We start from the raw sequence: 27,502 nt of genomic DNA, 5'->3' as shown, positions 1-27,502 counted from the left end.
TTTAATTCCTGTGTCCTTGAGTTCATCTAGGTAATTCTCATTGGCCAGCATTTCTATAGAACTGGTGCATTGTGAAGTAGGTAACACAATCTGGGCATGTGGACTTTCTTTGTTATTTGTGTGTTTGTTATGAATGGAGCATGTTGGAGAGAAAACAACGTGTAGGTTTGCTGGGTCCAGCAGTTTGAAGTGGCTTGGGTGGAATAAAGCAAACAGTATGTGGGGGAAGGGCTTGGTTGGTATACAGGATGGGTGCTTTCTGTTCCAAGCAGGGAGCATGGGGGTATATAGGTCTGGATGGAAAAGTTGGTTTTGGCATGGGAGTGTCCTGTGATTTGGCAGATATGTGTGGAGCTTACTGACCCAAGCCTAGAGCTTCTCTGCAGCGGGGATCACAAGACTAGGCTGAGTCACTGGTCGTGTGACGTAGTTTAAGTCTATAAGATTCCAAGAAGTATGTGGATTCAGAATTCAGGAGTACTGAACAGTCTAGGGCCTGGAGGAAGACACGGGCTTTCTGGGTATGGAGTATGATTGTGGAGGGTGTAAAATGTCCAATGGGTGGATGCAGATAGCTTGAGTCCTGGTAGAAGCCTTAGTCTGTGCTTTTTAAGACCTCACAGGCCATACACACTGACATATTTCCTCCAATAAGGCTATATCTCCCGATCCTACCCAAACAGTGCAACTAACTACGAACCAAGTATCTAAATGCCTAACACCACAGCAGACTTCTCAAAACACCAAAATGTGTACAATGAAAAACTTAAAATGCCGACAAAAAAGAATAGAAAAAAGATACCAGAAGAAAACAAAGACCTCTTATGCTATTGGTAGGATTGCTATATTATAAGTAACTATACTACAAAAAGAAGTATCTAGATCCAATGTAATCTGTATCAAAATTCCAATAGAATTTTCCATGGAAATTTTTAAAATCTCAAAATTCATAGGGAATCATAAAACAAATCCTAAATACCATAGTATTATATAGAACAATCCTGAACAATGCAAACATTGCTGGAAGCATCATAGTCTCTGATTTTAAACAATACTACAAAGAGAGAGTAATAAAACCAAGATGCTCTTGGCATAAGAAAGCACACTGGTGGCAGTCTAGCTTAGCTCTTTCCCACTGACCCTCTCAGCCCCCTTTCCTAGTACTACTACATTGATTTGCTTATGCAAAAACACTTTCTACCAGGGAACTTCTATGGCCACACTGGACTGTGACTCCAGTAGGAGATTCACACTATCCTTCTTGTTATCCATTATGCTTTCTCCAGACGTACTTGTAAATCCTATAAAGGCCTGATTTCAGGAGCTCACTTTACCTCCATTCCCTGGGGACTCTATCTCTTGATACAGACCCAAGTCTCCATAGCTTTTTCCTGAGACTACTCTGAGTCATTCCTTCTAGCCCATCTTCATTATTTTCTTCACTGGATGACCCCCAAAAAAAGCATTCTCTAACATGAGCCCCAACAGGCAACACACTTGCTTTGCATGCAGAGAGGGAATCAGCAGTCGAAGACTGAAACTCTCACCTACAAAACAAGACCAGATATTAATACCAAGAAACACCTTGACCATCATATTTCCAGAAGCCTAGATCCTAGAGCAAATGTAAAACCATTAAAGTTAAGATAATAATGTCTCCACTAGAAGCCAGTAGCCCTATTGCAGCAGACACTGAGTAACACAGTATTTCTAAAGCACAAGGCAAAAATTTCAAAATACAAATTATGAATATATATAAGAATTTTAAAGAGGATATGAATAATTTTAATGAACTACATGAAAACACAAAAAGTATGACAAACAAAAGCAAGCTATAACACGAAAATATTGAACAAATAAATAAAATCACTAGTGAAAATACAAACCAAAATAAAACTAAAAATGAAAAATTGAAGGCGTCAAATATAAAACCTCAGAGATAAGCATGAAAAACAGAGGATAAGGAATAGAAGAGGGAATCTCAGGTATTGAATACAAGATATAATAAATGGAAAGATCAGTTAATGAAAAGTTGAATATGAAAAAATACCCAAGCTCAAAACATCAAGGAAATTTGAGACATTACGAAAAGATCAAACCTACAAGTGACATGGATAGAAGGAGATTAAACCCATGCCAGATGTACATATAACATTGTGAACAAAATTAATTTAAAAAATCTCCCCAATCTAAAGAAAGAGGTGCAAGAAGAATATAGAATTCCAAATATATAGGACTAGAGATAAAATTCCTCACAGCACATCAGTATCAAAATGTTAAATGTACAGAACAAATAAATGACATATATTTTTAAAAAGTCAACAAGGGAAAAAGAACAAATGGTATTTAACACATGACTTCTTAATAGAGACTCAGAAAGCCAGAAAGGCCTATCTAGATGTTCTGTTAACTCCAAAAGACTGTAGATGTCAGTCTTAGACTGCTACACCCAGAAAAGTCTATCAATTACAATGGACAGAGAAAGATAAACATTCTATACTAAAATTGAGTTTAATCAATTTCGATCTACCAATGAAGCTCTATAGAAGGCACTAGTAGGAAACTTCAGTCTGAAAAGATTAACTATACCCAAGAAGACACAAGATATAAATTATCAAAGACTGGATATCAAAAGTGGGGGAAAAACCCACACCATAACAGAAATTAACAGAAATCAATGAACATTGCTTATTGATAACTCTCAATATTAATGGTCTCAATTATCCAATTAAAAAGACATAGACTAGCAGATTGGATAAGAAAGCAGGCTCCATCTTTTTTCTGCATCCAAGAAATTCACTTCAACATAAAGGATAAATAACATTCAAAATATAAATAAGATAACCAATAAAAAGTAAAGGATAAACATCTCACAGGGAAAAGTATATATAAAAAGCAAGCTGATTATGCCATTTTAATATCTGATAAAGCGACCTCAACCCAAAAGTACTCCAAAGGGTTAGGATACTGGGTACTCATCCAAGGAAAATCCACCAAGTAGATATTGCAATTCTAAATATTTGTAGAACAAACACAAGGGCACCCAAGTTCATGAAAAAAAAACCACACACACACAACTACTGCTGCAACTTACAAATTGAATCTCACACAGTGATAATGGGTGATTGGTGACTTCCATACCCCATTGCCCCTCAATACACAGATCATCCAGAGAAAAACTAAATAATGCTGGAGTTCAATTACATCATAAATCAAGTGGCCTAGAAGACATCTCCAAAACATTTCACTCAAACACAAAACAATACACTTTCTTCTCAGCAGCTCTTGGATCTTTCTTCAAAATTAACTATATAATTGGACATAAATCAAGTCTCAATAGATCTATGAAAATTAGAATAACACCCTGTATTCTATTTGAACAGTATAAATTAAACTTGGAAATCAAAAAAAAATAATAGAAAGCTTACAAACTAATAGAAATTTAACAACTCAGTAGTGAATGAATAATAGGTCAAGAGAGAAAACAAGAAGGAGATTTTAAAACTTGGGATTGAAAGAAAATAAAAACATAATATATACAAATTTATGGGACACAATGAAGACAGTTCTAAGAGGCAAGTTCATAGCACTAAATGTTCCCATGAAATGGAGAGATCTCATATTAGCCACTTAGTAGGCCATATGAAAGATCTAGAATAATAAGAAATAACACTCAAAAGAATTTGATAGCAAGAAGTGTTCACACTCAAGGGTGAAATCAATGAAATGAAACCAAACAACAAAAATACAAAAAGAAAATCAATGAAACAATGAGTTGATTCTTTGAGAAAATCAACAAGACTCCCAAACCCATAGGCTAACTATAACTATAACTATCTCTATCTATCTATCTATCTATCTATCTATCTATCTATCTATCTATATATATATATATATAACTATATATCTATATCTATACCTATATGTAACTATATATGTAAATATAACTAAAATATGGAGAGTGAAGATACAAATTAATAAAATAAGAAATAATATATATGTATATATATATATATATGTATATATATATATATATTAATTATGGAATTTAAATCAAAATCAAATGAGTAATTTAAACAGACGCATAAACTCAAAGAAATTGAAGTACTAATTTTAAAAACCTCACATCCAAAAAATTTCTAGGGAAAGATGGATTTAATACAGAATTCTACGAGATCTTAAAAAAATAATGCCAATACTCCATAAATATCCTTCAAAATAGAAACTGAAGCAGCATTGCATGATTTTTTTAATGAGGCTACTATCCTTTGGTACCAAAACCACAAAATATCAAACAAACAACAAAAACTATACTCCAATATGCCATAAAACATAGATGCAAAAATTCTGAATAAAATACTGACAGACTGAATCCAAGAGCACATGAAAACATTACCCACCAAAATTTAACTGACTTCATTCCAAGGATGTAGTGATGGTTTACCATACATTAATTAATAACCATAATTCACAATATAAACAAACAGATTGAAAAAAGTCATATGTTCATCTTTTGCAGAAAAGGCCTTTGACAAAATCCAACATTCATATTAAGAATACATAGGTCATACCTCAATGCAGTAATGGCAATATATAACAAGTTCACAAAAAATTTCAACCTAAATGGAGAGGGATGAAAAAGCACTTCCTCTAAAATCAGGAACAAGACAAAGTTGTCTATTCTGTCCATACCTATTCAATGTAGTACTTAAAACCTTAGCTAAAACAGAAAGACAACTGAAGGAAATCAAGGGTATACAACTGGGAAAGGAAATATTGATGTATCTTTATTTGTAAATGATATTATTTTATATATAATGTAAAAATCTCCATTAGGAAATTTCTATTGCTAATAAACAATTTTAACAACGTAGCATGGTGCAAAGTTAACACACAAAATCAGTAATGTTTATATATATACAAAAAACAAACACACTGAGAAAAAACTCAAGGGAGTGGTACCTTTCACTGTAACCTCAAAAATATAAAATATTTTTTTGTGATAACTGTAACCAAACAAGTGGAAAACTTGTGCAATCAAAACTTTAGGATATTGAAAAAAGAAATGAAAGATGATATCAGAAGATGGAAAGAGCTCACCTAAGAATAATATTGTGCCAATAACCATCATGCCAAAACAGTCTATAGATTTAATGCAATCCCTATCAATATACCACCAAAATTCTTCATAGAAATTCAAAAAATAAAATAACTTTCAACTGCATATGGAAATGCACACACACACAATAAGATGATTAAACAATCCTAAATTATTAAACAGCTCCTGGATTTATCAGCATCCTAGATTTCAAGTTGAACTACAGAACTATAGTAATAAAAATATTGTAGCACTGGCATTAAAACACACATGTCTATCAACTTAAGTACACAAATCTGTAGACAGCTAACTTTTGATGAAGAAACCAGAAATGCACACTGCAAAAAAGACATCTGTAGCTAACAGTGTTGGTCAAAGTGGTTATCTACATGAAGAAGAATGAAAATAGATCCATACTATGGTCTTGCCCACAACTCAACTCCAAATGGGTTAGCAACTCAACCCACAACATAAAACTGTACCCAGATGTCTTAGGTTTCTATTCCTGCACAAGCATCATGACCATGAAGCAAGTTGGGGAGGAAAGAATTTATTCAGCTTACACTCTCCACATTGCTATTCATCACCAAAGGAAGTCAGGACTGGAACTCAAGCAGGTCAGGAAGCAGGAGCTTATACAGAGGCCATAGAGGGATGTCACTTACTTGCTTGCTTCCCTTGGCTCATTCAGCCTGCTTTCTTAAAAAACCAAGACTACCACCCCAGGAATGGCAATACCCACAATGGGACCTCCCAGCCTAGATTACTTATTGAGAAAATGCCTTACAGCTCGATCTCATGGAGGCATTTCCTCAGCTGAAGCTCTTTTCTCTGTGATAACTCCAGCTTGTGTCAAGTTGACACAAAACCAACCAGTATGCCTGATAAAAGAGAAACTGGGCAATAGGACTTAACTCATTGACAAAGAAAAAGACTTTCTGAACAGCACACTAGTAGCACAGGCATTAAGACAAACAAATAATAAATGGAACCTCATGAAGCTGGAAAGATGTATGTTAAAGGATACCATCATTGGGACAAAATGGCAGCTTATAGAATTGGAAAAGATCTTTGCCACTTATATACCTGATAGTATATAACAGAATAAAACAGTAAAAAACTGAACATCAAGAAAACAAATAACCAGTTCAAAATGTTATATAGAGCTAAGCACAGAGTTCTCAAAAAATGAAATAGAAATGGCTGAAAACTGCTTAGAAAAATGTTCAACATCCTTTGATATCAGGGAAATACAAAGTAAAACCTATAGGCTTAGATTTTTCAAAACCTATTTTATTTAGAATTCTTAAACTCTTCAACCTTCCGTCTAGCCCACCAACAAGAGTTAGAAGAGAAAGAAAGATTAATAGGAAAAGGGGGTTGTGGACCTCTTTAGTAGGAGTACTTTGGGACAATTCCACTCTTCATTCTCAGGATACCAGCAGTCCAGTTCAATAGCAAACACCCAAACAATAGTGAAGGCTCAGTCCAACAGAAACAGCAAGGCTCCACTGAATTAGCAGGAATCAAGGAAGCAGCCAGAATTAGCCAGAATATTATGAGAAGTTCTTAGTCATGTTTTTCTCTAGCAAGTGAAGGCCAGCAAAGACCAGTGTTGACCAGCAAAGACCAGTGAAGAAGCAAGGCTCTGCATGGCATAGCAATGCAACTCTCATAATAATGAGAGTTGTCCTCTCACTGTTTGTGGGGTTCCATTTATATTCCTTCTAAACACGATGCACCCTCTCAAGTGTCTGTCTTCAGCAAAACATCATATATCCTCCCACAAGACAGATTCCAGAAAAACACCACTTGACACCACTGAGTTTTTAAGAAGTCAGAAATTTCCACTTCAAAAGCCTCTTTTTGATTTCATGTCACACCTGCTAGAATGGCCAAGGTCGATAAAGCAAATGACAACATATGCTGGTAAAGATGTGGGGAAAGGGGAATACTCATATACTACTGGTGGGAGGGAAAACTTGTATACCCTCTATGGAAATCAAGGTGGTGGTTCCTCAGGAAACTGGGAACAGATCTACCTCAAGATCCAGCAATACCATTCCTGCACACATACCAAACAGACTCTACAGCCTACTACAGAGATTATTGCTCCTCTGTGTTCACTGTTGTTCTAATCATAGTAGAGAGAAATTGGAAACAGCCTCAACTCCTCTCAACTGCTGAATGGGTAATCAAAATGATACATTTACACAGTGGAATATTATTCAACTCTTGAGAAAAATGAATTATTTTCAGGTACAAACATGGAGCTAGAATGAATCACCCTGAGAAAGGTAACCATGGTCCCAAAATATAAATATTAAGGTTTTTTCTCATATGTGAATATTAACTTTTAAGACTTCAATATGTGTGCTAAATTATGAATAGCCACCAAAATTAGGTACCTAATAAGAAAACAGAGGGAGGATGGATTCTCCCAAGGAGTGGAAATATATAGAATATATTTTCGTTGAAAGACAAAGGGTAAACTGGAACACAAGGGTTAAATAAAGAGAGGCATAGGAAAACACAGTAAAAGAGGGAATAAGGGGACTAAAATTCATTTTTAAGACTACATGAAAACGTGCTACTGCAGAAGTTTCTTAAAATACATGAATATATGAAACGAATCTCAATGGAGTCTCCAAATGTTAGGGTAGATGATGCCCCAAGTAGACATTTTATTCTAACAAGTAAAATCTCCAGTGTCAGGAATGAGTTATATTTTTTTGAGACATTGGCCAAAGGACCCCATGGAAGCATCCAAACATATCAGGGTACTGCTAAGGCTATTGGTTACTCTTTACAACCTGGTGATACATCCTTATTGCTGAAGACAACACTTACATAAGTCATGGACTATTGAGAGGTTGAACTGGTACCTAACTATACACTTTATCCCTACTGAGTAGCATCCATGGTATTAGAAAGCACTCTGAACACTACCTGAGGAGAAAGGTAATCATTAATATCACATGTTACAACCACTGTAGCCTACAACAGCGACATGCCTGAAAGATATTGTACTGGCTGGTTTTGTGTGTCAACTTGGCACAGGCTGGAATTATCACCAAGAAAGGATCTTCAGTTGGGGAAGGGCCTCCATGAGATCCAGCTGTGGGCCATCTTCTCAATTAGTGATCAAGGGGGAAGGGCCCCTTGTGGGTGGGACCATCCCTGGGCTGGTAGTCTTGGGTTCTATAAGAAAGCAAGCTGAGCAAGCCAGTAAGGAACATCCATCCATGGCCTCTGTATCAGCTCCTGCTTCCTGACCTGCTTGAGTTCCAGTCCTGACTTCCTTTGGTGATTAACAGCAATGTGAAAAGTGTAAGCTGAATAAACCCTTTCCTCCCCAACTTGCTTTTTGGTCATGATGTTTGTGCAGGAATAGGAACCCTGACTAAGACACACACACACACACACACATTACAGTAATGGAACAAATATTCTGGGAGCACCAAGCAACGTTCTAACTGTATTTAAGGCCCACTCAGTGAGAAGGAAGCCATGCCTAAAATGGTCAAGAACCTGAGTCAAGATCAGTCTAGGGGAGAGCCTACTATTATTGTTCTACTGAAGGAACATTCAGTAAAATGGTACCCAGTGACATAACTCTGTGTCTATAGATCAGAATCTCTCATCCTTCATCTGAGAAGCTTCTTTCAGAAGAAATCTAACACAGAAACTCACACCTGGATCATGTGCGGAGAGTTAGCAACTTCAATGCACACTATCCTAACTAAACAGGGTATCTTCATCAAAGCCCTCCCCTCAAGGCTTAGAGATTCTTGTGGAAGAGGAGGCAGAAGAGCCAGAGGGGATAGATGACTTCAAAGAAGCAGTGTCTTACAGACACGACAGAATTGATGCACATATGAACAGGGAGTGTGGCTGTATGCATAGCCTTTATAGATTCAAGCACCATGGGTCCTAGAGCTGAGAGGAGAAAGTGGACATAAGATCTCATCCCCAACCAAGAAGCTGTCTTTAGTTGGCATCTGCTTGCAACAACAACAAAAAAATAGTTTTCTCCATTGGAATCTCACTGGATGAATTATGCACACTTCAGGGTAGCTAGCCTACATGCCCAGGAATAGTTGACCCACACAAAACAAATTCAGTGATATTTCTATAGACTTTTCATCAATGTTTTCCCTCTGTTTAGCCATGGTTTGTTTCATTGTTTTTTTTTTCTTGCTTTATTTTGATTTCCTGTTTTGTTTTGTTTTGTTGGTGAAGATTTTGTGTGTTTTTTGATTTGTTTGTTTGTTTTCCTTTTGTGTGTTCTCAGAAATGAGACATAACATAAAATTGGATGTGTAGGTTAGGAGGATCTAGAAGGAAGTGAGGAGGGTAAAACAGAATCAAAATATTTTTATTGGATATATTTTCTTTATTTACATTTCAAATGTTATCCCCTTTCCTGGTCCACCTCCAAAGCCCCCTGTACCATCCCCTCTCTCCCTGCTTCTATGAGGGTATTCCCCCACCCACTCACGCATTCCCAACATCCTGACCTAGCATTCATTCACCTACACTAGGGCATTGAGACTTCACATGATCAAGGGCCTCTTCTCCCGTTGATGCCTGACAAGGTCATCCTCTGTTATATATGTGGCTGGAGTCATGGGTCCCTCCATGTGTACTCCTTGGTTGGTGCTATAGTACCTGGGAGATCTGGGCGATCTGGTTAGCTGATATTGTTGTTCTTCCTATGGGGTTGCAAACACGTTCAGCTCCTTCAGTCCATTTTCTTTTTCTTTTTTTTTTAATTAGGTATTTTCCTCGTTTACATTTTCAATGCTATCCCAAAGGTCCCCCATACCCACCCTCCAATCCCTTACCCACCCACTCCCCCTTTTTGGCCCTGGCGTTCCCCTGTACTGGGGCATATAACTCTGGAAATCAGTCTGGCGGTTCCTCAGAAAATTGGACATAGTACTACCGGAGGATCCCGCAATACCTCTCCTGGGCATATATCCAGAAGATGTCCCAACCGGTAAGAAGGACACATGCTCCACTATGTTCATAGCAGCCTTATTTATAATAGCCAGAAGCTGGAAAGAACCCAGATGCCCCTCAACAGAGGAATGGATACAGAAAATGTGGTACATTTACACAATGGAATACTACTCAGCTATTAAAAAATGAATTTATGAAATTCCTAGGCAAATGGATGGACCTGGAGGGTATCATCCTGAGTGAGGTAACCCAATCACAAAGGAACTAGCACAATATGTACTCACTGATAAGTGGATATCAGTCCATTTTCTAACTCCTCCATTGGGAACCACATGCTCAGCCCAATAGTCGGCTGCAAGCATCTGCCTCTGTATTTGTCAGGCTCTGGCAGAGCCTCTCAGGAGACAGCTATATGAGGATCTAGTCAGCATGCACTTCTTGGCATCCACAAGAGTGTCTGTGTTTGGTGACTGTATATGGGATGGATCCCCAGGTGGGGCAGTCTTTGGATGACTTTTCTTTCACACTCTGCTCCACCCTTTGTCTCTGTATTTGCTTCCATGAGTATTTTGTTCCCCCTTCTAAGAAGGACTGAAGCACCCACACTTTGGTCCTCCTTTTTCATGTGGTCTGTGAATTGTATCTTGGGTATTCCGAACATATTTTTATGAAAAGAGTGTTTTACAAAAAATGTTTAAATAAAAAGAGACAGTGATCAGTGGAATAGAATTAAGGACAAAGGTATAAACTCGTTCTCCCAGAGCAACTTGATTTTTTTGACAAAGAGGCATAAAATGTATACAAAAAAAGGAAAATAGTGTTTGACAAACTGGATAGTTGCATGTAGAAGAATGAAACTGGGTCCAAATGGATCAAGGCCCTCAACATGGTACTGGATACCCTAATTCTTTTTTATTAGATATTTTCTTCATTTACATTTCAAATGCTATCCTGAAAGGCCCCTATACCCTCCTCCCTCTCCCTGCTCTCCAACCCACCCACTCCTGCTTCCTGGCCCTGGCATCTCCCTATACTGGGGCATAGAATCTTTGCAAGACCAAGGTCCTCTCTCCCCATTGATGGTTGACTAGGCCATCCTCTGCTACATATGCAACTAGAGACACAAGCTCTGGGGGGTACTGGTTAGTTCATATTGTTGTTCCTCCTATAGAGTTGCAGACCCCTTTAGCTCCTTGGGTACTTTCTCTAGCTCTTTCATTGAGGGCCCTGTGTTCCATCCAATAGATGACTGTCAGTATCCACTTCTGTATTTGCCAGGCACTGGCATAGCCTCACAAGAAACAGCTATATCAAGGTCCTGTCATTAAAATTTTGCTGGCATATGCAATAGTGTCTGGGTTTGGTGGTTGTTTATGGGATGGATCCCTGCCTGGGTGGGGCAGTCTCTGGATGGTCTTTCCTTCCATCTCAGCTCTGAACTTTGTCTCTGTAACTCCTTCCATGGGTATTTTGTTCCCCATTCTAAGAAGGAATGAAGTATCCACACTTTGGTCTTCCTTCTTCTTGCGTTTCATGTTTTTTGCAAATTGTGATACCCTAATTCTATTAGAGGACAATATAGAGAGTACATTTCAACTCATAGGTACAAAAGACTTTCTGAATAGAACCCTAAAATCACAGGATTAATACTGACACTCAACAAATGAAACCTCAGAACAAAAAATATTCAATACATCAAATGACATCATCATTTGAGTAAAAGAAAGCCTACAAAATAAGAAAAAAATTACCAGCCATTGATCTGACAATGGGTCTAACTCTAGAATATACAACAACAACAACACCCTAAACACCAAGAAAACAATCAATCCAATTAAAAATGTGCCATAGACTATGCCAGTGCCTGGCAAATACAGAAGTGGATGCTCACTGTTATCTATTGGATGTAACACAGGGACACAGGGTCCCCAATGAAGGAGCTAGAGAAAGTACCCAAGGAGCTAAAGGGGTCTGCAGACCTATAGGAGGAACAACAATATGAACTAACTAGTACCTCCAGAGCTCGTGTCTCTAGCTGCATATGTCACAGAGAATGGCCTAGTCGGCCCTCAATGAAAGGAGAGGCCCTTGGTCTTGCAAAGATTCTATGCCCCAGTATAGGGTAATGCCAGGACCACAAAGCATGAGTGGGTGGGTTGGAGAGCAGGGGGAGGGGGGAGGGTATACGGGATTTTGGGAGAGGAAACTGGGAAAAGGGATAGCATTTGAAATGTAAATAAAGAAAATATCTAATAAAAAAGAAAAAAAAACACTCAGAGTAGCCATCGTAATTGTAAAGTTTAGAGCAGGGTAGACCCTGGTACTGGGCAAGTGTTTGAGTGGTTGGTTTCCTTGATCTAACTGTATGATGCTTTTATACAATATAATACATTCATTACAATAAAGTGATTTAAAAAGATTGTGCCCAAGAACTAAACAGAGGGTTTTCCAAAGTAGAAAGACAAGTGACAGAGGAGTATTTTTCAAATGTTTAATTTTCTTAGTTATCAAGGAAATGCAAATTAAAACTATTTTGAGTTTTCATCCTACCTCTATTAAAATGGGTCGGAAAAAAATTGCAACAAATCCTGGGATCTGTGAGTGGAATGTAGAACAGTTATTCACTGCTAATGGAAACGTAATCTGGTACTGCCAATATGGAAATCAATATGAAGTTTCCTCAAAAAGCTTTAAATAGATGTACCATATGATTCAGCTATATGACTCTTCCTTATATACTAAAGGACTGTGTATCCTCCTACAGAGATTCCTGCTCACCCATACTTATTGCTGCTTTTTCACAATAACAATCGAATGGGAAAAACCTAGATATCCATCAAATAGTAAATGGATAATGAAAATATGGTACATATATACAGCAGAATATTACTCATCAAAATGCAATCCTAAAATTTGAAGGCAATGAATTAAGGCAGACCCTAAATGACAAACTATATAGATTCTTTCATATATAGATGCCAGATCTGACTCTTTAGATTTGTTTGCTTAAATTGGTGTACTCATAAAAGCTAGGAAGTTAGAAAGGGACCATGGGGCAAGAATTTCAAGTAAGGGTTGATAGAAAACAGGAGACATGAAGGAGAAAGAGATAATGGATCAGAAAGGGTTAGGTGTGGTAGAGGATGGTAGGTCAGGTTAGTGGGGGGCGGGGGGGAGTATGGGAGGGATAGGTTTGAAAATGGAAGGTGGAAGACTTTAAAAGCTTCCTAAAATATACACATATATTTAAAGTTTAAATAAATTTATCCTATAAAGTGAGGACAGTGCCTCCCTAGATATTGTAGGCTATCAAACAAATAGCCCAGGGTAGGAATCGGTTACCTCTCTTTGAGAAGCTGTTTAGTGAGATCCAATAGGCCACCTAAACATTACCAGCTATTGTTTTTGCTCTTGGTTAACCTCTAAAAGATGATGTAACAACCATTTCTGAAGGTGTCACATACTTGAATGATAAATCATAGGGAAATGAAGCTAGTAAAGGCTGGGGAGTGTCATCCCTCTGGCTATGTGTCACACACAGTGCTGGAAGGCCGTATTCTGCTTACTAGACATAGTAATTAATTGCCCCCTAAATATTAATCTTTATATCTTATTACTTCATCCTCCAATCCTTGTCAGAGAAGCTTATTTTTGCAAAAGATACCAGTTAATACAGACACCCACAACTGATCAATGTGAACATTTTAGAAGACTTTGGGATATTTGGCTTTAAACAAGATATCTCCTTCACATGTCCTTCTCACAAAATCATCCTAAAAGAATAGAAAGGCTTAATTCTTAGCTAAATCAGGGGTAGTGGGATGACTGCTGTGAAAGATGATGTGAAAGATGTGTCATTGCAAAAATGTGAACTCATGGGGACTGTGACTGCAAGCACATCTGCAAACCACAAAGCCAACCAAAATCCCAAAATGGATGGAAAAGGCCCACTGGTAATTGATGGTGCTGGGGGAGGCAAAGTCAAGTTTTCTTTAGGGATATGACATCTGAGAGGCAACCTACGTACCAGCACATTGTCCTTTGCCCATGTACATATTGGCAGGACTAAGTGAGCTAAGGAAATAGAGAGAGAGAGAGAAAGAGAGAGAGAGAGAAAGAGCGGAGAGGAGGAGGAGGAGGAAAGAAAGAGAACATATGAGTTTCAGGGGGGAAGAAACAGGAGTGGATTTGAATAACACATTATATTCATACATGAAATTATCAAACACTAGAGCTTAGCAGGACAAAATAGACAATGTGAAAAAATAATACAAGTCCAGAATATAAAACCAGAGAGCATTAAGATTTACAATACTACTTCGACAAGAAGGACAGGGGCTCTGTGAGTCACAGTACTGAGGCCCGTGTATTTGCTCTGTACACTTTTTTTTTCTCACAATACTGAATAATTGTTCAAACAAAGAAAAAGAGTCAGGGTTGCAATGTGGTTTTATAGAGATTTGGTATTTTTCAGTAAGCCAGTCACCAGATTGCCCTGGCTTATCCCTGAGTCTTGTCTCAAAAGCAGATACCTTTGTCTGTGAGACAGGAGAAAGGCAGCTTATAGATACTCTTGGAAGAGTGGGCTAGTCTAGGTGCTAGGAGGCTGTCCCTGTTGCTCATCTCTGTAGCTCATCCCTAGCTCCTGCCAACTTACCTCCTGGGATGGAACACTGGTTTCTTTAACCTTCAATTAGGAGTTGGGACATGAAACCTTGCTCTGAGGATCTGGCAGCTCACTTACCCACGTGGTGGCATCTGTGAAAGTTTCTGTGTTGGGATCTTGGGCAAATATGCTGGTGTAACTGCAGAACTCACAGACAGCTCAGATACACAATCTCATATGGAACTGCTCCTGAATTGCTGTGTCCCTGGGCACCCCTCAGCTACCACCAGCCACTCGTGCCCCTCTCAGTGTGGTAGCTTCTTGCTGCTGCTGACTTCTTTCACATTCTAGACACTGCAAGATGACATGGGTAATCTCATAGCCTCGGGCATACCATGACCATATCTGGGAACTCTGGACTTGTGCACCCCTGTCTTCTCAGTACCCCAAGTAGATCTTCTCTTCATAATTTTCTTTGCCCTCAGCCCAGAGGCCCTGGATTAGTGCTCTTTCTCCTGAACCTCTATTTTCTCCTCAGTAGAATCAAGAAAATCTTTCTCCACATCACACTGATTCAGTCAGCCTTTTAAAAATGCACGCACACCCCATTTCTCTTCTTCCTTCCATTACTGAACAAGATGATTTTAATGATGAATTTACCTCTTTGTCCAGTCCCTCCTATATTCTGTGTCTCACTCTGGCTGACAGATCTTGATATTCCTACATTTGAGTAGGTCATATACTTTCTTTAAACCCTTTTCTCTGGGACTTACCTGGCTCAGATAAAAAGTTTGGTGCCTTAGAATGGCCTCAAGGCACTATTGTCATTCCCTACCCTCTGTATTATATTACTAGCTTATTTTAGGCATCTAGGGATTACCCTGCTTGAACCTTGTATCCTGCAGCCTCCTTTATCCCAGACAGTCACTCCTGAGCATCTCTTAGATACCCTAAATGAAGCCTTGTTAAGTCTCCTTCTCTAACAGGCCTCTTCTGTCTTCTCAGCTGGCATGCCTTCACAGTACTTCCTGGAGCTTCTCACACTGTATGCCTTTCCTGTGATAGCTCTTTCTCTCCTCAGAGCATGAATTTCTTGAGGAGAGGTACTTGGATTTGATTTCCATCCAGTCTTTTCCTAATTTTTCTATTTCTGCTAGTGTGGCAAGCTATCACCGACTCTGCAGATTAAAATAACAGTTGTGTTGCCCACACAGCCCTATAACCAGAAGCCTACAGTATCTGATAGATTTCTCTGTCTCACAGGCCAGAATCATGGTGCTGGGAGGGCTGCAGTTTTGTCTGGAGGTTCTGAGTGGTCCTGCAGGTTTTCGAGGTGGGATGGAATTCCCTTAGATGTGGCTGTGGGAGAAGGTCTTTTTGCTCTTGTCACTGCTACCTAGGGCTCATTTCCTCCTTCTTGGTGTGGTCCCTCCCTCCAGTGTCAGAGCCAGTGGCCAGCTGAGTCTTTTATTCATTTGCAAATTTACTCCTGGCTCCAGGTTGAGAAAACAGTTTTGATTAGACTGACCCAAAAAACGATAATCTGAGATAATCTCTGGATTTCCATCCCATTGCTTTTGGCAAGTTGGCAGGCATCAGGCCTCTATCCTGGACACCATGGTCAGTACACAGGGAAAGTTCTGAGTAGGAAGGAGATCTGCATGCTACAGCTAAGTGTTACTGTGTAAGGCAGCCTTCTAAATCTCAGGTGTGGGTCCAGCAATCACCCTATTCCACAGATGAAGGGACTGTTATACAGAATAAGAGACCTATTAAGGTCACTGATCAGCCGGGATGACAGGCACTTGTCTCAGAGATGACTATTTTTTTTTTTTTTGAAGTGTGGAAAGAGAAAATGTATGAGGATTGGCACAATCTGTGGCACATTTTGTACATCAGTTCTATTGATGTGGGGAGGGTCTGACCCATACAGGTACTGCCCTACATGCTTTCTAAGCCCTGGAGGTCGATTCTCAACTTCATCCCTCTTCCACAAGCATCTTTGTGTTTCCCCAGTGGAAACCACTCTATATTTACTCCATTTCCTTTCCCTTCTCATACAGATGCTTACCCTAATTCTGAAGTTGTCTATGTTTGGACCAATGGCTCCACCAAGTCTGTGGTGGTGGCAGAAGATGGCTCCAGGCTCAACCAGTACCACCTCATGGGGCAGACAGTAGGCACTGAGAACATCAGCACCAGCACAGGTAAAGATGCCCGACTTGCTGCCTGGGGCTAAGGGGCATCCCATCCCCTGTGGCTCCATGCTCCACTCTGCAGGAGTACAGATCTTATGCAACTACTTTGGCTTCTGTAAGCTCCCTTGCAGCTTGACAAAGGGGCACCAGCTGCAGGGACCTGAGAATGGAGAGAGCATGGATCTGTAGTGCATGTGGCATCTGCACTATACATGTAGGCCTTGTCTGAAGGTCCAGTTATCAGTTTTTATATTTTCCTTTCCCAAACCTAAGAAACAAGGCAGTCTCTGCAAAATGGGGTATGCATCCTGCTGACTGTCCTCTTGTTTCCTTCCCTGAACATCTCAGAGATCCTCTTGAGGTTGAACATGGGAAATCAAACTAATAGTAGACAAAGACTGACTAAGGTGATACCAATGAGGAAGCAGATGCTGTAAATCACACAATACTGTCTCTGTAGGGCAGTCTGGATTGGCTTCAGCAGATAAAACATGAATGGTGAGGCCCAAGGCATATATACTCAACCTGCACTACCTTGAAGTGGGCCACACCTGTCCTGGCGGAGGGCCAGCAGGGTTCAAGCTATCACCAGGTGGTGGTACTCACTAACAGGAGACACAGCTTGTTTGTTTATGCAATAGGAGAGGAGAGTCTGAAAGAATGGTCTAAACAATGATTGCAATGTGGGCTGAGCACCAAAGAAGCCTTTATTTACTTTTCTGTTTGGTCAATCAAGCAGCTGGTGGAATACACAAGACATCAAGAGCAAGTCCTTAACCTGTGTGGGCCACTACAGGGTCCTACTTACCAATAGCACAGTGCAGTGGGCATGCCTGAATGAGAAAGAGAGCCTGAGATGGGAATGTCTCTGTTTAGGTGTCATGCCCTGGGTAAAGGAAGTATAATTTCACATCTGGCTTTATGGAAATGAAATGAAAAGGTATGTAGCAGAATCTGGGATGCTGACACAGGGTGCTGCCTTTGAGAATAGTTTTATACAATTCTGCTGTTCCAACCTGCATTCTACAAAGGTATCATTTTTAAAAGATTTGTCTGGTTTTACTACTAATAAGTCAAAAGTAATCAATATAGAAACAAAAACAGAAAGAATGCAAAGGAGAGTAATTTCAGATCCTATTATATTTTGAATGGCATTTCTTGCCTTCATGTGTTATGGAGGAACAAAATTTAATCTTTTCCAAGGAACAAGATCTTGCTACTAGACATATATCCATCTTTCTCTCTATCTCTGCTTCTTTCTTTCACATGAGAGCCTGCTCAGCCTTTTGGCTGCTCCCAGCTGCCCAGACTATTAGGAAAAACACCCCTACTCCACCCTGCAGCATGTGTAGGCATTGCTTAGAGCTTTGGTTCCTTTGCTGTATGTAAGAAGGCATCTTTTACCTCTTGTTGTCTCTGTGGTTCCATGTCTTAAGACCTCTATAGCAACTTTGCTACACTACAGGCTTTGGTTTAAGCAGCCTCCAACATGCCAATGCCCTGTCTACGCAGCCGGAAGACCACTATACCCGCATAGGCAAGGTTGCAACTGGAGTTTGCATTGAGAATCTCTCCAAGACTCTGCTTGTGATCATAGTAACCCAGCAGCCTAACCCTCAAGTCCTAACACCTGCTTGATACTACTCACTGAAGTAGTATCCAGACCATCCAATATCCTGTACTTCTCCAAGCATTCCTTCCATCTCTAGGGAGACACAAACTCATCCAGAAAGCCTCACTCCCATAGACCCATTGCCCACCCATTTTAGCTCCTTACCAGTTAACCATTAGGACAGCATCATTTTCAGCAAAAAATGGAAGATCTCCACTTGCCTCCCACACAGCCAGGCAAATCCAGAGAAGGCATTGGGGCATTGCCCAGGAAATCCAGCTTAGAGCAACAGAGGACACTAGTGTCTCTGCTTGATGGCAGAGAAAACGAGCTTCCCAGATAGGTGTCCTGTGTGGCTCCACCTGGGTCAGGAAAGCTCCAGGCCTTGGCAGACAGTAGTGGTCCTGTCCTCCTGGAGCTCAACAGCTGGGTAATAGGGAGGATGTGTTCATCCACAGCAGAGCTCTGGATGCCTGATTTCTATCTGCAAAGCTAAATCCTCAGACCCTGATTGCTATAACCTGCAGAGTGGCGAGGGGGGGTAGGGAGCATGACACAGATTAACTGGGGATTAATGAAACACACAAATCTGATTTTCTCCAAAAAAAAAAAAAAAAACTGTGCAATAGCAAGGGCCCTTCAGAGGCTAGAGTGCACAAGATTTGCTTATGAAATGACCTTTAAGAAAGCGAGGCAGCAATTCCCACAAAAGCTCCAAGATAAACAACCATAGCATGTATGCAGAGGACCTAGTGCAGACCCATGCAGGCTCCATGATTGCCACTTCAGTCTCTGTGAGCCCCTATGAGCCCTGCTTAGTTGACTCATCCAGACTTGATATGGGGATTTGTGCCCCCGTATCTTGTGCCCCATATGTGCATAGTCTTACTGCATCTTATTAGGTTGTTTTGGGTTGATACCCCTGAGAGGTCTCCTATTTCCTGAAGGGAAGGGGAGAAGCAGTGGATCTAGGGGAGAGGGAAGGTGAGCCTGGGAGAACTGGGAGGAGGGAAGGGAGGGGAGGCTGCAGTTGGGATGTGTTGTATGAGAGAAAAATAAGGAAGGAAGAAAAAGAAAGAAGAAAGAGGGGAGGACAGAAAGGGGGAAAAAAGTGGATTGCATGATGCCTGTCTCCAACTAATTCATCTCCAAGGCAACGTGGAAGAGGAAGCAGATGCACAAGCTCAGGATACCCAGTCTGCTGTGAGGAAATGTGTTCTATATATGACAAGGAAGTTGCACCCTTGAACCATCAGCAGTATCGATTGCCCGGATTACATCAGCATATGATAACACCAATTGACAGAATAACGTGGAACAGGAAATTCCCACCCCTTGGTGAAGAGCTCCTGGTGGTCAGAGGGAGCTGAGAGAAGGAGAAGGAGAATCATTTCCCTCCAGGGGCCTGTTCCTGTGAAGGCTGTCCAATCGCCGTGGTCACCTCTGACACATGCATCTTCATACTGTAACGATAGTCATTAAAGAAGATGTCATGACTTTAGGATGAGGGCACTGGAAGAGGGGTTAAGAAATGAGGTGGGGATCATGTATAAAATTCTCAAAAATCACCCAACAAATCATCAGCAAAGTACAAAAAAAGAAGTAAAAACAAATCAGGCACCCCTACTACTAGCTACCTAAGCAAGTAGCACAAGTAAGGAGATTGAAGGAAGGCAGAGGAGGGGAAGCGTTGTGACCTCTGAGAAGGCCAGTAACCCCGACCCTGGAAGGTAGAACTGATCTCCAGATTGATTTGTGCATTTGCAGGTGAATATACGATCATGACTGCTCACTTCCACCTGAAGAGGAAGATAGGCTACTTTGTCATCCAGACCTACCTTCCCTGCATCATGACTGTCATCTTATCCCAGGTGTCCTTTTGGCTAAATCGAGAATCTGTCCCAGCTAGGACAGTTTTTGGTGAGTAATTCCAAGGCTGGCCTTGGCACAAGTGTCTACGATGACCAGTTCCACAGATACATTTCAACTGTGTGTTAAAGGTGTGGTCCTTATCAGGTAGCAGTGTAGAAAAGAAGTCAGAGTGGCCTCACCAGAGCAGACAAGTTGATTCGGGAAAACCTGAGAAAGGCTTATTCAATCCAAGCAGTGAGAGAAGCTCTCTTATAGACTAAGAGGCCTGTTATTGATTTAGCAGGAGGAGAGGAGTAAAAGAGGCTTTGTGGGTCAGCAGCTGGCTAAGCTCTTCTTTTGCTACAGGATTTTTTTTTCCAGTTCAGTTGTGTCTCAAGCGTTTAGGATGTGTGGCATAGCACCATGCTGTTTTCAATTCCTTCAAACATCTGTTTTGTAGCACGCTCTGTGCTTGTTCTGAAAACCAGGTGTTTAGGTTAAGAAAGACATTGGAGCAGTTACGGTATTATCTCCCCTCTTGGTAGAATTTGGGGTTGGAAGCTTTAGGTGATAGAGCCTAGTAAGTCAGGCCATTAGGGGTTTTTCTTTGCAAAGGGAAGGTCATAGTCTCTTAACTCTTAGCCAGCATCAAGTGAGATACTTCGACCCTTCCCATGCCCCTGTCATGGCTAGCTATTCTACCTTGGGCTCCAAATCAACCAAGCCAACTGACCATAAGTTAAACCCCCAAAATGTAAACAAAAGCAAATCTTTCCTCTTTCTAAGCTAATTATCTCACATGTTTTGTGACAGTAACAAGAAGCTGATTAATATATATTATTATATATTATTCATACATATTATATATAATATAATATAATATTCTATTATTGCCTATTTATTGTGACCTTGGAAACAAATAAAGCAATTGGCTAAACTTTTAAAATTAAGAGATAGAATTTCTCTTTGAATGGTAGTTTAGGAAATATTTGTATGCTTGGTTATTATTTCCATTTTTGAAAACCTTTCCTCACTTTTGAAGTCTTTTGAAGATTTTAAATTATAAGTATCCCTCCCTTCCTCCCTCCACTTTTTATTCCTCTCTCTCTTTCACTGGAGATCATATCCAGGTCCTTAAGAATGGCAGGCAAGTAGTTTACCACCAAGCTACACTCCTAGGCTGGGCACAGTAGTATTTTTCCAAGTGCTTACAAGGTATTTATTTTTGAATTTTCATACAGATCCCTTTAAAATATACATACTACTTTAAGATCTTCAACAAAATCCTGTCATTCCATTGTATGTACACTAGTGCATCGTAGTAGTAAAACACTTTTAACCCTCTATGACTTTAGGCACTATGTTCTCAGATTCAGAGATCCACAGATAGAAGATATTTGAAATAACATCGATGCTATACTAAACATGTACAAACTTGCTGTTATTTCCTGAAAATACATCATAGTAACTCTTTATTTAATGATCTCATTATATAAGGTATTATAAAGCATCTAAATATGGGTCATTATATGTAAGAGAGAACCTGAAGAGTCTATGCAGAGGCCATGGTATTTTGGAATCTGAGGGTCCCTGAACCTATCCTCAACAGAAGCTAAATGGTGACTACTGAATGAATTTTCCTGGGAGGCATGAGAAATGTCTGTTCATGCCAGCTGAGTCACCAGTGTTACACCAAAGAAATTATTTCATCCTAGCCTACCTTGTTAAACCAATGACTTTATCATGGTGACTTATAGGTCATAAGTTGGGGTTTGCTTACTGGAACAAGCAGATGACAGAGGAGAACTGCATCTCTGTCAGCATGCAGGCAGTTCCATAATGAGCCTACCTTCCCATTACAATCACTCCCTGCCTATATGATTTGGAGGAAAGGCCTTGGGACTCTGATAAGCTGCCTGTCTGTCTCTCTCTTTCCTCTTTTAAGCTTCCTGAGACTTGTCAGTTTCCAGGGCAACTTCCAGAGTTTTATGGGCTTCCCAGGGAGGAATGTTTCAATTCAGAGGAAGTAGCTATGTATCAATACTATTGAAGAACAATCTGAAAAATCATCATTGTGTGACCCTAAGACATTACACACAGCAGAATCTACCTTAGAAGATTCTTTGCCCTAGTGGATTTGACTGTCCCATCTTGAAGCTCACTGCACTAGTCAGCTTTTTTCTTACTGTAACACAGTACCCGTGTTACCCAATCATAAAAGAAGAAAGATCTATTTTGGCTCAGTTTTAGAGATATTTTACTCTGTGGCCATTTGTCTATATTTGCTTTGGGACTATGGTAAGGCAGCATATTATAGCAAATGTGTTCAACTCATGGCCAGTGCATGTGTATGTGTAAGAGAGAAAGTGAGAGGCAGACAAAGAGAGACAGAGGCAGGGACAGTGATAGAGAAAGTATAGACAGAGACAATTAGGGCTTGATCCTTAAGGGCATGATCCTCCCTGTGACTGGAAAACTATACACCACTCTCCATCACCTGGAGCTGCAGAATGAACCTTTAACACTAGAGGTGTTTGGCTGACACCTGTCTGAACCACAAAACTCACTCTTCTCCCAGTTAAGAACGGATGCTAAAGACAATTTGCAAATCTTTTGTGACAGCAGAGGCTCATCTTTTTGTGTGCTGTAAAATACAGTTCACACAGTAGTTCTATCTACATCTAGTTTTCCTTCCACAATAGGAAAGCATTTGCATGCGCCTTGTCTTGATGATAGTGTGTAAGAAGCCCAAGAGCCCAGGGCACCCCCGCTAATCACTCTGCTCCCAACTACTAGGTTCCTTACCCCATATTCAATGTAGAATATGCATCAAGGTATGAAGATTGACTCATGGCCATGGGGCACTCACTCACCAAATTGATTGGCCTAATGATCTCCATAGTGGACATTTATTAGTTAGATAAGTGAAAGTATGGGCCACACTGCCTGTGATAGTCTATTTCCTATTGGAGGTTCTCTGCACGTGATCAAATGTTGAATGACCTGAGTAGAGGCCTATTTGAGTGTCTGCACTCAACTATGTGCTCAGCATAAGTCACTGTATTGTTAAGAAAATTCAAAATATAAAATCACTGTATTGTTAAGAAAATTCAAAATATAAAATCAAAATGCTTCCTTAGGCATTCATTCCACATGGGTTCAATGTTCTATGAGTTGCAGGTCTCCAAGATGCTGACCATCATTGGCTCCATCATTGGTTCCACATGGTGTCTGTATCAGAGTTCTACCAAACATCTGGCTTAGAAACAGTGTTGCTGTCTCAGGAGGGTGAGATCCCAAGATTAAGAGGCTGGCAGGATTGGTTTATACCTGAGGCTTGTGAAGGAGACTCTATTCCAGGTGTCTTCCCTTGCCTTTGGTAGGCCTAGGGCTTATGGCTGCACATTCCCAGTGTTCCCTGTGTAAGCAAGCATGTAAACTCAGAATTTCCTCTTTTAAAGTCTATCAGTCACAATGCATTAAGGAGCACATTGTCTGCTGACATCATTACTTTCTTAAGAGCCTAGTTCCTTATAAGGTCACAATCCTAAGTAGTTGAGATTAGGACTTCAGTGTGTCAAGTTGAAGGACATCACAGTTGGAGCTATATATACATTTTAACAGGTACATTTCTGCCACATTCCAAACACGGGTCCATGTTCACAGAAGTGTGTAAGGAGAGACTGTCTAGTCTGTTAAGAGTCCCCACTCCTGACTGCAGAGATGGGCTGTTTCTTCATAGGATGGCAATTTGAGTACACTACTAAGTGTCTGTAAATTTCCAGCTCTCCTGCATGGTGGATATAGTACATGCTTCCAGAAAGTAGCTTAGGTCGGATGCTGACACTTGGCTGACAATACACAAATCTTCCAATGGAAAGTCATGTGTCCTCCAAGCCAAACAACTGCAGTGCTTGTCTAGAGCCACAGCAGGCTCAAGGATATTGCCCCTACTTTGAAGGAGAGAAGGTCTCATCCTGCTACAGCAATGCTCAGGCATCTCCGACATCTCTTTATGGTCAGTGCACAAGAAAGGAACACACTGAATCATTCTGTCTCAGCCCATTGCCTATGAGGTACACTGTAAATCTCCATGAAGCACACTGCTGAGTCCTATGTGAAGGTCACTGACACTCTTCATGTGGCATGCTTGCCTCGGTCCCACAGAGACACACCACTCATACAAACATCTTTGCAAGTACCAACAATTTCCCCGACTGGTCCAAAGAAAGGGGGTAAACGTATAGAGAAATCAGACTACAATCTATGCACTCCTCAATTTTTATTGTAGAGGATGAAGACAGCAGGAGCAATTAGATGAGCAATGTTTTCACTGCAGAAAATATGATAATCACGGGGATATTTGAGGAGAAAGGAGTTAGCTAAGGCTAAAGAAAGAGGCCTATGTTCTGTCATATTCGGGAAGGGAGTTCTGGAGAGGAGCACTGATCTCTGTTCCCATGTTGTACTCTCCCTCTCTTCATCGAGCAGGAGTGACCACAGTGCTGACCATGACAACACTCAGCATCAGTGCCCGGAATTCGCTGCCCAAAGTGGCCTATGCCACAGCCATGGACTGGTTCATTGCTGTCTGCTATGCATTTGTCTTCTCTGCTCTGATTGAATTTGCCACAGTCAACTACTTTACAAAGAGAGGATGGGCCTGGGATGGCAAGAAAGCCCTGGAAGCAGCTAAAATAAAGGTAAGGGATGGCTTATTATCCCCCTTCTTTTAGGGTCCATTGTCAAGAAAATGGGCCTAATTCTGGGTCCAAATATTTAACTGGAGATTTTTTTTCTTCCTGCCTCCCCCTCCAGAATGATATTTCCTCTTACCTGCAAGGCTCTTTACAGGTTCTTACACATGGTCTAATTTATTTTAAATCAATTTAATTCAAGTAAAAGGTCTGGTGTTCCCTGAATGGCTTGGACTTAACTGGTTAGTTTTGTAATAACAATCCTATCTAGGGATGCTGTGTTTGGATTTTAACCTCAGTTAAACCACAGCACGTTCTTTTATCCCTAGCTCATGCATTATATCTTCTTTGAAGTAGCCAGCATGTCTTGGAGAGGGTGGACAGCATAATAGAAGTTATCCATCAGCCAAAATGACCCAGTGCTTTGAGGGAATGATTTGGTCCACTCAGCTGTGAGCACAGCCAAAATGACCCAGTGCTTTGTGGAAATGATTTGACCCACTCTGCTGTGAGCATGCATAATAGTGTGAAGTGTCACACAGTCATGTGATCTTTCATTGCATGCTTCACACATGATTTCACCCAAATATAAGGAATAATTGAGGAAAAAGAGTAGCACAAGGCCCCAAGCTGAATCACTTCCACAGGGATGAGGAAATGTACAGGTACAGAAAATAAAACCACAGATAATAACCCTCTAATTACATTATGCATGGAACAGACATTTAAGCAAGTCCTCTGTACTGAGAGAAGGTAAGATCAGTACTTTCAGGGGAAGATGGAAAGGAGATCTTAACCTATCCTCTGTTAAATAAGCCCAAGGAGAGTCCAGACTGATTGTGGAAGAATAGAGTTAGTTGTCCTGAAATACACCAGCTGGCAAACCTGTGTACTTCCATCCCATGGAGTTCATCTGGTTCTACCACATGGAGCCTGACTCAGTTATGTCTGGGTCAGCCCTTGCTTGTCTGGGATTGGATATCTCATTCCTAACTGCTATGTTTTCTCCACTCCTAAGTGGACGTTTATGAAAATAGGCTAACATTGAGCTTCTTCATCCAAATTGTCACTGTGTAGCTCTTTAGAGTTCAGGCAGCCAGCAGCATCTATCTTCCAATAATATGAGGTGGGCTGGTTAACTTCACCTTTCCACATCATCTGTGTTTCTTCCCAACAAACAACCTTCTTGGCTGCATTGGCTTCCCCTTATAAATCTGAAAGTTCAGTGACCTCACTTAACTTCTGACTGCCCAGCATATCTTCCCCTATGCCTGTTGCTTCTTCACAGTGCCTATTTGAGTTTATTTTCAGGGCTTGGGGAGACACAAATGATTTGGCTGCTGTGGATGATCTATGGGGTGCTGGAGAAACATTTGTACAAACAGGATGTCCTTAAACTGTTACGGGCTCCATGTAACTGTTCTTTTCTAGGTCTGTGGGGCAAAAGAAGGGAACATAGTTTGACTAATACCCCTCACAGTATACCCCACTGGCCAGCTATATGGGACACCAAGATGATGAGTTCTTCCCCCTGTGCTGAGCCCTACTGCAATGCTGGAAATAATCTTTTTTTATGGGGGTACCAATCTATAAGGCAGGTCAGACACACTCTCAGACTCATAGGCTAATTGAGAATGAGCATCTTTGTGGGAATCTGTTGCTGTGAGGGGATCATCATGAGAAATGGAGAAAACTTTACGATCTCAGAAAACAGGCTACACTCTCCATTGTTTCATGCCTATCCCCAAGAAAGGAGGAAGAAGTGAGGTGAGACAGAAGATGATGATGCTCTGTGCATAGGCTCAGTAGAGCCTCAAATAATCCCTACTGCAACGCTGAAGCAAGTCAGAGCACATGGTATGGAAGTGATGCTTCCGTCTCACCGGCTAACATGTGGGTGCTGAGTGACATTCTTCCTGGGAGAATCAAGAACAAGCATCACGCATCCAAGACAGGGAACTGACCACAAATAGTTCTAAAACCCAACACAGTGAACCCATGAGTTATACTGGGGTTACACAAATATATGTGAAGAGTTACTTACAGGAGAACAACTGACTCAAAGACATCTGAATCACCAAAGCCAGTGGATCACAAAACTGACACAACACATTGTATGACCTGCAGACCTCTCAACAGCCTGAGGAGTGTCTATTCCAGTTAGTTCGGTTGGCTGGAGCCTTCTCTGAACAGCCTGGCTATTCTTCTAGGTGGTTCGTGTGATCTGATCCTTGATGAGGCAGATTGCTTTGTCTGAGAGTGACTCTTGGCAATCTTTCCAGCTTACATATGCTTGCGGAGGGGAAGCCGGTGAACCTGGCCAGCTTCAGGGACTTCCTGGAGGTATTTTGAGTCATGTGCTTCCTAAGCTCCAATAGCTTGTGGTTTGCCCTCCCTGTAAGCATGCTGTTGTCTTAATGAGAAAACTCCAACATGGAAAGGTTTAATCTCTCCAGGAAATGGTTACACAGCCTT

General features: G+C 40.7%; 1 protein-coding gene across 7 annotated transcripts in view; it reads left to right on the top strand.

Annotated features, from left to right (window-relative positions):
* Nucleotides 1-27,502, top strand: part of Gabra5 (gamma-aminobutyric acid (GABA) A receptor, subunit alpha 5) — a 183,348-nt gene that overhangs the window by 152,398 nt on the left and 3,448 nt on the right. For all 7 annotated transcript variants that reach the window (NM_001362161.1, NM_176942.4, NM_001362162.1 and 4 more), the window contains 3 exons: nucleotides 16,733-16,876; nucleotides 20,247-20,399; nucleotides 24,822-25,033. In NM_001362161.1, the coding sequence (NP_001349090.1) occupies nucleotides 16,733-16,876; nucleotides 20,247-20,399; nucleotides 24,822-25,033 (509 nt within the window). The remainder of the gene's footprint in view (nucleotides 1-16,732; nucleotides 16,877-20,246; nucleotides 20,400-24,821; nucleotides 25,034-27,502) is intronic.

Source organism: Mus musculus, chromosome 7 (genome assembly GCF_000001635.26).
Source record: "Mus musculus strain C57BL/6J chromosome 7, GRCm38.p6 C57BL/6J".
NCBI lineage: Eukaryota > Metazoa > Chordata > Mammalia > Rodentia > Muridae > Mus > Mus musculus.
The sequence above is the reverse complement of the archived record's forward strand: the minus strand, read 5'-3'. Positions and strand labels throughout refer to the sequence as shown.